The sequence below is a fragment of the Nerophis lumbriciformis genome, linkage group LG16 (genome assembly GCF_033978685.3).
Source record: "Nerophis lumbriciformis linkage group LG16, RoL_Nlum_v2.1, whole genome shotgun sequence".
In the NCBI taxonomy this organism is placed as follows: domain Eukaryota; kingdom Metazoa; phylum Chordata; class Actinopteri; order Syngnathiformes; family Syngnathidae; genus Nerophis; species Nerophis lumbriciformis.
The window spans coordinates 8,271,895-8,284,329 of record NC_084563.2 but is presented as its reverse complement, the minus strand read 5'-3'; the positions used below and the strand labels follow the sequence as shown (position 1 = coordinate 8,284,329).

General features: G+C 39.9%; 1 protein-coding gene across 2 annotated transcripts in view; it reads left to right on the top strand.

The window, feature by feature from the left end:
• Positions 1-12,435, top strand: part of aga (aspartylglucosaminidase) — a 67,809-nt gene that overhangs the window by 47,738 nt on the left and 7,636 nt on the right. For both annotated transcript variants that reach the window (XM_061976592.1, XM_061976591.1), the window contains exon 6: positions 10,074-10,149. In XM_061976592.1, the coding sequence (XP_061832576.1) occupies positions 10,074-10,149 (76 nt within the window). The remainder of the gene's footprint in view (positions 1-10,073; positions 10,150-12,435) is intronic.

Below are 12,435 nucleotides of genomic sequence, written 5' to 3'. Positions count from 1 at the left end.
CTTAGTGACATCAGTGCATCCTTAAAAGGGGACTTATGATGACTTAGTGACATCAGTGGGGACTTATGATGACTGAGGGACATCAGTGTGTGCTTAAAAGGGGACTTATGATGACTTAGTGACATCAGTGCATCCTTAAAAGGGGACTTATGATGACTTAGTGACATCAGTGGGGACTTATGATGACTTAGTGACATCAGTGCATCCTTAAAAGGGGACTTATGATGACTTAGTGACATCGGTGGGGACTTATGATGACTTAGTGACATCAGTGGGGACTTATGATGACTTAGTGACATCAGTGCATCCTTAAAAGGGGACTTATGATGACTTAGTGACATCAGTGGGGACTTATGATGACTTTGTGACATCGGTGGGGACTTATGATGACTGAGGGACATCAGTGTGTGCTTAAAAGGGGACTTATGATGACTTAGTGACATCAGTGCATCCTTAAAAGGGGACTTATGATGACTTAAGTGACATCAGTGGGGACTTATGATGACTTAGTGACATCAGTGCATCCTTAAAAAAGGACTTATGATGACTTAGTGACATCAGTGCATCCTTAAAAAAGGACTTATGATTACTTAGTGACATCAGTGCATCTTTAAAAAAGGACTTATGATGACTTAGTGACATCAGTGCATCCTTAAAAAAGGACTTATGATGACTTAGTGACATCAGTGGGGACTTATGATGACTTAGTGACATCAGTGGGGGCTTATGATGACTTAATGAAATCAGTGGGGACTTATGATGACTTAGTGACATCAGTGCGTCCTTAAAAGGGGACTTATGATGACTTAGTGACATCGGTGGGGACTTATGATGACTTAGTGACATCAGTGGGGACTTATGATGACTTAGTGACATCAGTGCATCCTTAAAAGGGGACTTATGATGACTTAGTGACATCAGTGGGGACTTATGATGACTTTGTGACATCGGTGGGGACTTATGATGACTGAGGGACATCAGTGTGTGCTTAAAAGGGGACTTATGATGACTTAGTGACATCAGTGCATCCTTAAAAGGGGACTTATGATGACTTAGTGACATCAGTGGGGACTTATGATGACTTAGTGACATCAGTGCGTCCTTAAAAGGGGACTTATGATGACTTAGTGACATCGGTGGGGACTTATGATGACTTAGTGACATCAGTGGGGACTTATGATGACGTAGTGACATCAGTGCATCCTTAAAAGGGGACTTATGATGACTTAGTGACATCAGTGGGGACTTATGATGACTTTGTGACATCGGTGGGGACTTATGATGACTGAGGGACATCAGTGTGTGCTTAAAAGGGGACTTATGATGACTTAGTGACATCAGTGCATCCTTAAAAGGGGACTTATGATGACTTAAGTGACATCAGTGGGGACTTATGATGACTTAGTGACATCAGTGCATCCTTAAAAAAGGACTTATGATGACTTAGTGACATCAGTGCATCCTTAAAAAAGGACTTATGATGACTTAGTGACATCAGTGCATCTTTAAAAAAGGACTTATGATGACTTAGTGACATCAGTGCATCCTTAAAAAAGGACTTATGATGACTTAGTGACATCAGTGCATCTTTAAAAAAGGACTTATGATGACTTAGTGACATCAGTGCATCCTTAAAAAAGGACTTATGATGACTTAGTGACATCAGTGGAGACTTATGATGACTTAGTGACATCAGTGCATCCTTAAAAGGGGACTTATGATGACTTAGTGACATCAGTGGAGACTTATGATGACTTAGTAACATCAGTGCATCCTTAAAAGGGGACTTATGATGACTTAGTGACATCAGTGCGTCCTTAAAAGAGGACTTATGATGACTTGGTGACATCAGTGGAGACTTATGATGACTTAGTGACATCAGTGCATCCTTAAAAGGGGACTTATGATGACTTAGTGACATCAGTGCGTCCTCAAAAGGGGACTTATGATGACTTAGTGACATCAGTGCGTCCTTAAAAGGGGACTTATGATGACTTAGTAACATCAGTGGAGACTTATGATGACTTAGTGACATCAGTGCGTCCTTAAAAGGGGACTTATGATGACTTAGTGACATCGGTGGGGACTTATGATGACTTAGTGACATCAGTGGGGACTTATGATGACTTAGTGACATCAGTGCATCCTTAAAAGGGGACTTATGATGACTTTGTGACATCGGTGGGGACTTATGATGACTGAGTGACATCAGTGTGTGCTTAAAAGGGGACTTATGATGACTTAGTGACATCAGTGCATCCTTAAAAGGGGACTTATGATGACTTAAGTGACATCAGTGGGGACTTATGATGACTTAGTGACTTATGATGACTTAGTGACATCAGTGGGGGCTTATGATGACTTAATGACATCAGTGGGGACTTATGATGACTTAGTGACATCTGTGTGTCCTTAAAAGGAGACTTATGATGACTTAGTGACATTAGTGGGGACTTATGATGACTTAGTGACATCAGTGCATCCTTAAAAGGGGACTTATGATGACTTTTCTGACTATTGTTGCAATGTTGGATCTTGTGTTGAACAATGTCAACTTGTCAAATTATATAGCATGTGGGCAAAAGTTTGCATGCAGTTTGGATGCCTGTTTACTTTTTTAAACAGTGGATACAGTGTGACTTCTAAGCCTGGGTTGATATTCCATAAGTCAATTAAAGTTAAAAAGTTAAAGTACCAATGATTGTCAGCCGGCGATAAACGAAAATTAAGTCTGTAAGTTTTCCAGCGTCGATATATCGCCGTGTGTGTGCTTCCAGAGCTTACACGTGTTTGTTCTCTTGTCCTTCATCAAGTGATGTGACTCCATGTGAGGCGAGGCCGCGGCTCTTTCACATCAAAGTTTGTGTTTTTGATGTTCGGTTAGTCATGATAACCGCTTTCAAACTCCCGACAGTTAGCGTTACCGTATTAAATTCAAATGATGAAAGAACCGTCATTCATAGCTGCACTTTAACACGGACGGACTGGCTGGTGCAGAGGTGCCCACACTTCTTCAGCTGGTCAGTTACTTTTCAAATGACCAAATCGAGGTGATCATACTTATACAGTATACATGCAGTGGTGGTCAAAAGTGTACATACACTTGTAAAGAACATAATGTCATGGCTGTCTTGAGTTTTCAATAATTTCTACAACTCTTATTTTGTTGTGATAGAGTGATTGGAGCACATACTTGTTGGTCACAAAACACATTCATGAAGTTTGCTTCTTTTTTTGAATTTATTATGGGTCTACTGAAAATGTGAGCAAATGTGCTGGGTCAAAAGTATACATACAGCAATGTTAATATTTGCTTACATGTCCCTTGGCAAGTTTCACTGCAATAAGGTGATTTTGGTAGCCATCCACAAGCTTCTGCTTGAATTTTTGACCACAAAATGAGTTGCTTTTCTGACATGGACTTGTTTCTTCAGCATTGTCCACACGTTTAAGTCAGGACTTTGGGAAGGCCATTCTAAAACCTTCATTCTAGCCTGATTTAGCCATTCCTTTACCACTTTTGAGGCGTGTTTGGGGTCATTGTCCTGTTGGAACACCCAACTTCGCCCAAGACCCAACCTCCGGGCTGATGATTTTAGCTAGTCCTGAAGAATTTGGAGGTAATCCTCCTTTTTCATTGTCCCATTTACTCCCTGTAAAGCACCAGTTCCATTGGCAGCAAAACAGGCCCAGAGCATAATACTACCACCACCATGCTTGACGGTAGGAATGGTGTTCCTGGGATTAAAGGCCTCACCTTTTCTCCTCCAAACATATTGCTGGGTATTGTGGCCAAACAGCTCCATTTTTGTTTCATCTGACCACAGAACTTTCCTCCAGAAGGTCTTATATTTGTCCATGTGATGTCAGTGACAAACTTGACTTCATAGTCACGTTTGTTGATTGATAATCGCTATTTTTTTTATGCCTGGCTGGCGATCAACTGACACACCCTTTGCTATCGACTGGTAGCTGGCAATCGACGTAATGGGCACCCCTGGGTTGGCGCTAACATGTAAACAACAGACATTAACGTCATTCTCCAATTCAAACGTGTGTAAACAACTGAGCTACAGTGTTCACATTAAACATAAAGGATGTGTTGTTTTTGCACCAAGTTATCGATAAAACTGGACAGTGTCAAATTAAAACAGACGGACACACAACGGGAAGTGAGGTGAAACAACTTATCACAATTTACAAAAAAAAGATACCGTATTTTTTGGACTATAAGTCACAGTTTTTTTTCCAGTGCGACTTATATATGTTTTTTTCCTTTTTTATTGTGCATTTTCGGCAGGTGCGACTTATACTCCAGTGCGACTTATACTCCGAAAAATACGGTACCCATATTTAAACATACAAATACAAATAATATGGCTATTTTGAAGCCAGAACAATATTTACTGTCTCCTCTGCCAAAAAAAAGTATGTTGTGTGGCTATTTATTTTAATTGTTAAAAAAATACAACTCCGTTAAAAGATTTGAGTGTGTGTATCAGTCATTTATTGAGCATATTCAACATTACCGCGATAATAATGATAATCGCATCATTAAAAAGTTAAAGTAGCAATGATTGTCACACACACACTAGGTGTGGTGAAATGTGTCCTCTGCATTTGACCCATCCCCTTGTTCACCCCCTGGGAGGTGAGGGGAGCAGTGAGCAGCAGCGGTGGCCGCGCCTGGGAATATTTTTTGGTGATTTAACGCCCAATTCCAACCCTTGATGCTGAGTGCCAAGCAGGGAGGTAATGGCTCCCATTTGTATAGTCTTTGGTCGGGGTTTGAACTCACGACCTACCCATCTCAGAGCGGACACTCTAACCACTCGGCCACTGAGTATCATTTTGGTCACTATCTTTTTTTTTTTTTGCCATTTTGTTTATAATTTTGTGTGTGTATATTTGAGGGTCCCCCTCCTCCTCCTTAACAGAGACAGAACCTATTTTATTGGTTTTGGTTGTGATTTTTTTTTTTATTCAAGTGCAACATTTTTCTTACAGACCATACATTTAATTTGTATTATTTGCCTGTTTTATTCAACTTGGTATTTCGTTGTTTACATTTCATATACAACGTTAAAGTACACAAGCAATACAAGTTAATTGTGTTCGAAAAGGTATACCGTATTTTTCGGACTGTAAGTCGCAGTTTTTTTTCATAGTTTGGCCGGGGGTGCGACTTATACTCAGGAGCGACTTATGTGTGAAATTATTAACATATTACCGTATGATATTATTTATCTCATTCACGTAAGAGACTAGACGTATAAGATTTCATGGGATTTAGCGATTAGGAGTGACAGATTGTTTGGTAAACGTATAGCATGTTCTATATGTTATAGTTATTTGAATGACTCTTACCATAATATGTTACGTTAACATACCAGTTGGTTATTTATGCCTCATATAACGTACACTTATTCAGCCTGTTGTTCACTATTCTTTATTTATTTAAAATTGCCTATGGCGTCACATTAGTGCCAAAAATCAGAGCGCATAAAAACTGTTATCGCGCGCTGATTCTCCACTTCGTGCGCGCGCGCGCCACACCCTTTCTGCGCGCGCGTGGAGCCTTTTTGCGCGCTATGGGGGCGGGTATGCTTAGACGGCCCCTTCTTTCTGATTGGTCAGGCGAAAAATGCTCAGAGCCAATCAGAAGTATAGCAGGGCGGGTCATCGTCAATATGTATCAAGATTTACGGAGGAAGAAGTGGATAAAAAAAATGTCGTGCGCTGATGAAGGTTATTTCATACCACATAAACACAATACAGGGTAATACAAAATGTGACCCAAATAAATAATAAGACAACAAACACCATAATCACATCTTTCAGCCAGAACTGGTCCACCAGCAATAACATTATTTTATATTTTCACTTCTTCTTGAACATTTGTTTTCTAATTTATGGAATTTCTTTTGATTCAGCCATAAAATTAATGAAATAATCTTTGAATTTTGTTTTTAAAATGTTAAAAATAGCTTTTAAGAATGTATTCTGAAACAGTTTAAAATAATCAGAGAACTGACTAACACTGACCTTACACAACTATGTTGCACAATTAAGTCATTTTTTTTTTAAAGCGAAAGAGGTAATTTCAACAGGTACAGCATCCTATGTCATATCTACATGTAATAAGATTTGTAACAAGGCAAACCGTTTGTAAATTGGTCAAAAATCGAGCAAGTTATGGTAATTTAATTAGTACATGTACCATTGACATCAATGTAATGATTGAGGCTAGATGTCCGAGGTAAGATGGCTACAACGTTGCTACACTGGAGAATCATTGGTCATATGAAAAATGCTCACAGCCAATCAGAAAGGAGGGGCCGTCTAAGCATACCCGCCCCCAAAGTGCCAAAAAGAAACATGACAGCGCGAGGAGAGATGCCAGGAGTACACAGAGAGCGCGCAGAAAGGCGTCGCGCGCGCGCGCGCGAAAAAGGCACCGCGCGCGCACAGAAAGGCATCGCGCGCGCGCAAAAGGCACCACGCGCGCGCAAAATGGTGTCGCGCGTGCGCACGAAGTGGAGAATTAGCGCGCGATAACAGTTTTTATGTGCTCGGATTTTTGGCACTAATGTGACGCCATAGAGGAGAGCCAGAGACAGAGGACGACGAGCGGGCGAGGAAGAGGAGCTGAAAAGCGAGGAAAGAAAGAGAAAAGACTTTGTGTAAAATTAAAAGATTGTAAACCTGGCAAAGCCGTCTGGCGTTCAGTCTGTCGGTCCTGAAAGAACCCCACGGCACAAGACGTGTCACAAACGCTAACGTTAATTAGTTGTGCAAATACCTTTTACAACATTAACAGTTACATATACTATGTACAAACCAACAATTAACTTTCACTTTAATCATACTATCATTGTTGTGTTATTAAGCAAAATAAGCAATACTTTTACTTTTGTTGAAATGTTTACACTGTACACTTTTTTGTATTGGATGTTTATCTTTATTTTTTGCACATTTTAAAGCAAAATAAGCAATACTTTTACTTTTGAAATGCTTATACTATTGCAGAATATTAAGATTTGCACTGGATGTTTACTTTTATATTTGCACATTAAAAAGCAAATAAGATACTTTTAATTTTGTTAAATGTTAAAAGTAAAAAGTCTTCAGTAATGCGGACGCTGTATCGATCCGTTGTGGTGAAGAAGGAGCTGAGCCGGAAGGCAAAGCTCTCAATTTACCGGTCGATCTACGTTCCCATCCTCACCTATGGTCATGAGCTTTGGGTTATGACCGAAAGGACAAGATCACGGGTACAAGCGGCCGAAATGAGTTTCCTCCGCCGGGTGGCGGGGCTCTCCCTTAGAGATAGGGTGAGAAGCTCTGTCATCCGGGGGGAGCTCAAAGTAAAGCCGCTGCTCCTCCGCATCGAGAGGAGCCAGATGAGGTGGTTCGGGCATCTGGTCAGGATGCCACCCGAGCGCCTCCCTAAGGAGGTGTTTAGGGCATGTCCGACCGGTAGGAGGCCACGGGGAAGACCCAGGACACGTTGGGAAGACTATGTCTCCCGGCTGGCCTGGGAACGCCTCGGGATCCCCCGGGAGGAGCTGGACGAAGTGGCTGGGGAGAGGGAAGTCTGGGTTTCCCTGCTTAGGCTGCTGCCCCCGCGACCCGACCTCGGATAAGCGGAAGAAGATGGATGGATGGATGGAAATGTTAAAAGTTTTAAATGTTTACATTGTTACAGAATATTTTGTCATGTTGTTGTCAATGTTGACTGAGTGGCCATACCTTTTTTTTTTGTAAATAAAAGCCATGCCTTTTGAAAAAACTGGCCTACATTTATTTTTTCCTCTTCATTTTAAATAAAAAAAATAATCGGTAAAAGGAAAAATAATCTATAGATTAATCGAAAAAAATAATCTATAGATTAACCGATTAATCGAAAAAATAATCTATAGATGAATCGATAGAAAAATAATCGTTAGCTGCAGCCCTAGTCATATCTACATGTAATAAGATTTGTAACAAGGCAAACCGTTTGTAAATTGGTCGAAAATCGAGCAAGTTATGGTAATTTAATTAGTACATGTACCATTGACATCAATGTAATGATTGAAGCTAGATGTCCGAGGTAAGATGGCTACAACGGTGCTACACTGGAGAATGATTGGTCATATGAAAAATGCTCACAGCCAATCAGAAAGGAGGGGCCGTCTAAGCCTAGTGCCAAAAAGAAACATGACAGCGCGAGGAGAGATGCCAGGAGTACACAGAGAGCGCACAGACCGAGACGGCGCGCGCGCAGAAAGGCACGAAGTGGAGAATCAGCGCGCGATAACAGTTTTTATGCGCTCGGATTTTTGGCACTAATGTGACGCCATAATTGCCTTTCAAATGTCTATTCTTAGTGTTGGCTTTTATCAAATACATTTCCCCCAAAAATGCGACTTATACTCCAGTGCGACTTATATATGTTTTTTTTTCCTTCTTTATTATGCATTTTCGGCCGGTGCGACTTATACTCCGAAAAATACGGTACGTCCATTAGTAGGTATTGTCATCACATCAGTGGTTCATTTTGTCTCAATGCGACTTATACTCCAGTGCGACTTATATACCGTATTTTCCGCACTATTAGCCGCACCTAAAAACCACAAATTTACTCAAAAGCTGACAGTGCGGCTTATAACCCGGTGCGCTTTATATATGGATTAATATTAAGATTCATTTTCATAAAGTTTAGGTCTCGCAACTACGGTAAACAGCCGCCATCTTTTTTCCCCATAGAAGCGGAAGCGCTTCTTCTTCTACGCAAGCAACCGCCAAGGTAAGCACCCGCCCCCATAGAAGAGGAAGCGCTTCTTCTTCTACTGTAAGCAACCACCCGCCCCCGTAGAAGAAGAAGTAGCGCGGATATTACGTTTCATTTCCTTTGTGTGTTTACATCTGTAAAGACCACAAAATGGCTCCTACTAAGCGACAGGTTTCCGGTTCATGAAAAGACGCAATCTCTCCATCCGCACACGGACTACTATTTCACAGCAACTGCCTAAAGACTTTCAAGAAAAGCTGGCTACTTTCCGTGCATATTGTAAAAACAAGATAGCTGAAAAAAAGATCCGGCCAGAGAACATTATCAACATGGACGAGGTTCCACTGACTTTTGATATTCCTGTGAACCGCACTGTGGATACAACGGGAGCACGTACGGTGAATATTCGCACCACAGGGAATGAGAAGTCATCCTTCACTGTGGTTCTAGCTTGCCATGCTAATGGCCAGAAACTTCCACCCATGGTGATATTCAAAAGGAAGACCTTGCCAAAAGAGACCTTTCCAGCCGGCGTCATCATAAAAGCTAACTCGAAGGGATGGATGGATGAAGAAAAGATGAGCGAGTGGTTAAGGGAAGTTTACGCGAAGAGGCCGGGTGGCTTTTTTCACGCAGCTCCGTCCATGTTGATATATACGACTCCATGCGCGCCCACATCACGCTGGTTTTTAATATATTATTAAAGTTTGACTGACCTATCTGACTGTTTTTTTGACATTCCCTTTAGCGCAGTTAGATGCGGCTTATAACACGGGGCGGCTTATAGGTGGACAAAGTTTTGAAATATGCCGTTCATTGAAGGCGCGGCTTATAACCCAGGGCGGCTTATGGTGCGGAAAATACGGTATGTTTTTTTCCTTCTTTATTATGCATTTTCGGCCGGTGCGACTTATACTCCGAAAAATACGGTACGTCCATCAGTAGGTATTGTCATCACATCAGTGGTTCATTTTGTCTCAAAAAAATAAAAAAATTGTCGGTCAATGTATCGTGGAGCATATTTTGATAGCGCCCCAGGCCGCGTGAGGTCACGGTGTGTACTTATTTGGGCCGGCCCGTAAAGGAAGTGCAACAGTTGCTCACTTTCTGCAACCTGAACACTAGATGTCACTAATTATCTACAACCTTCAATTATTTTATTAATTTGACCCAAAAGGCACAAGCGGTAGAAGATGGATGGATGATTGCATATTTTTTTTATTGGCTTACTCTGCCAGCTTTTTTTTGTAAACAATGTGGTTGGTTGTGTGTAACAGTAATTATTTTTTTCCCCCAGGTGTGATCGCATTTGATCAACACGGTCACGTAGCTGCGGGGACGTCCACGAACGGGCTCACTCATAAAGTCGCAGGGTATGTCGATGCTTCAGAGGCAGAAATGTATGCAAACTTGTAGTACTTCAGGTGTTCTACAGGGTGACGCAAAAAACGGAACTTTTAAAAATCCTACAACCGTCTGTTTGCGATCATTCCACAATGTTAAAATTATCTAGCTTGCTTTGCATAAAAGTCATGTTCTTTCCAAAATATGCTTTGCTCCTTGGGGGAAAACTTCTTAAGTTGTGTAAAATTGTCAATTAAATGTGATTGCACTCCAGCGGGGGTGTCCAAACTTTTTCCAGCGAGGGCCACGTTCGGTAAAATGGAAATATGCCGAGGCCACTTTCATACATTTTGTACTTTAAAAATGCTAAAAGCTAAGTTATCTGAACAAAACATCCACATAAGCTTTGTGTTACATTTGAATGAACAATATGTATTAAAAGACTGGTGGTAGAGGTGGAGATAATAATAGATTTTTATAATCTACGTCAATAATCTATTTATTTTAAATAAAATAATGCAGACTGCAGCGAGCCACCTCACTGAGAGATCCGACTTATGTTCCAGTTTTTCCGCACATTTCTATTAATTTAATACATGTGGGAATTAATTTGATACATAATGTTGGATATAGAGAACATACAAACACTTTATTTATTGAGTCAAAAATATTAAAGTTCGATGATTTGGTAAAATTGCAAACATCTAAAATGATGTACAAAGCAAACTATAACCTGCTACCAAAGAATGTACAACAATTCTTCTCAACTAAAGAGGAGAAATATAACCTTAGAGGAAAATCTCATTTAAAACATGTGTATGCACGTACAACACTTTAAACATTTAGCATATCAGTATGTGGAATTAAATGATGGAATGCATTAAGTAAAGAAGTTTAAGAGGTTGTTCAAACTTATTGAAAATAAGATATTCTTCATCTCAGTATGTTAATAATGACTGACTTAAATATATATTACCAAACTGCTGTATTAATCATTTACTGATGTCATTGTGCGACAAAAAGAAGTCAGTAAATGAACGTATGTATTTGTAAACGCTCTGAAGTGGGAAAGGGGTAAGATTAAATAACCTTTGCTTCTTCCTACTCCTTTTCGGACATGATGTCCTCTTTCCTGAATATGGAACCCTGCCATCAGGGAGAAGACTCCGGGTCCCACTATGCAAATCTAACCGCCTTAAATTATCATTTGTTCCAGCCTCCATTAAGCTGACCAACAATGTGCAATAGAATTTTAATACATAGGTTAGCACTCTTTTAGCACATAGCACTTTAGCACATAGCACTTTAGAACTAAGCACTTTAGCACACAGCACTTTATCCATGAGCTCTAGTGCAATGCACATTGGTACTTTATCTTTATCTCCATACTGTAGATTTTATGCCTACATCAAAGTGCCACCTATGTCTATCAAGCTCCATGTTCTGATGTTTAAATGTTAGTTGTATGGTTGTGGTTGTGTCTGTGCTTGTGTTTTTGTTCTGTTGTTTTTGGGTATGTTAAGAAAGCAATGATGCACTGTGCCCAAGACAAATTTCCCCGCGGGGACAATAAAGTTGAACCTTGACCTTGACCTTGATGTAAAGGGAAATGAGATGAAATTGTGTGATGTACTATGCTGTAAGTGTGTTCATGCTCGAAATAAACTTAAGAAAGAAATAATTTAACTGTTTTTAATTACAAATGCACTGTTTGCAAAGTTGCGAGTGATAAACGCTTATTTAGTGAAACAAATAAAAAGTAAAACAGCATCAATATACATAAATTAAAGATGCACCAATAATCGATTTTTAATCGAATCTTAGCTCCTGATTTGAGTGTGAGTTTATTTGGAACATGCAAGCATACAACGTGATGCATCACAATTTCCAGTTTCTCTTTTCAACATGTTGGAAAAGGAGTAGGAAGAAGCAGAGCTTATTTAATCCTACCCCTTTTCCTTTACATAGCAGTTGCTAACACTTTTGTTCACTTCCTGTTCTCAATGTATCCACAATTTACTCCATAAGTAATCACAATTAAAATTAAATAAATAAATAATACTCGGTGAAGTAAGTTACATTTCATATGTTGAGATAAGTAAGATTATTTTGAAAAAATGAACGGATGGATGAAATAAATTCAGAATGTTTATCATGGTTCTTCTTCTTTGTACTTTGTAAACACTTTAAGTTTGAAGAGTTACTTGAAGTGGATCATATTAGTACATTGTTTGATTTATTTGCTTAATCCATTCCATCATTTAATTATAAGATATACTGAAGGTCTTAAGTAGGGATGTCCGATAATGGCTTTT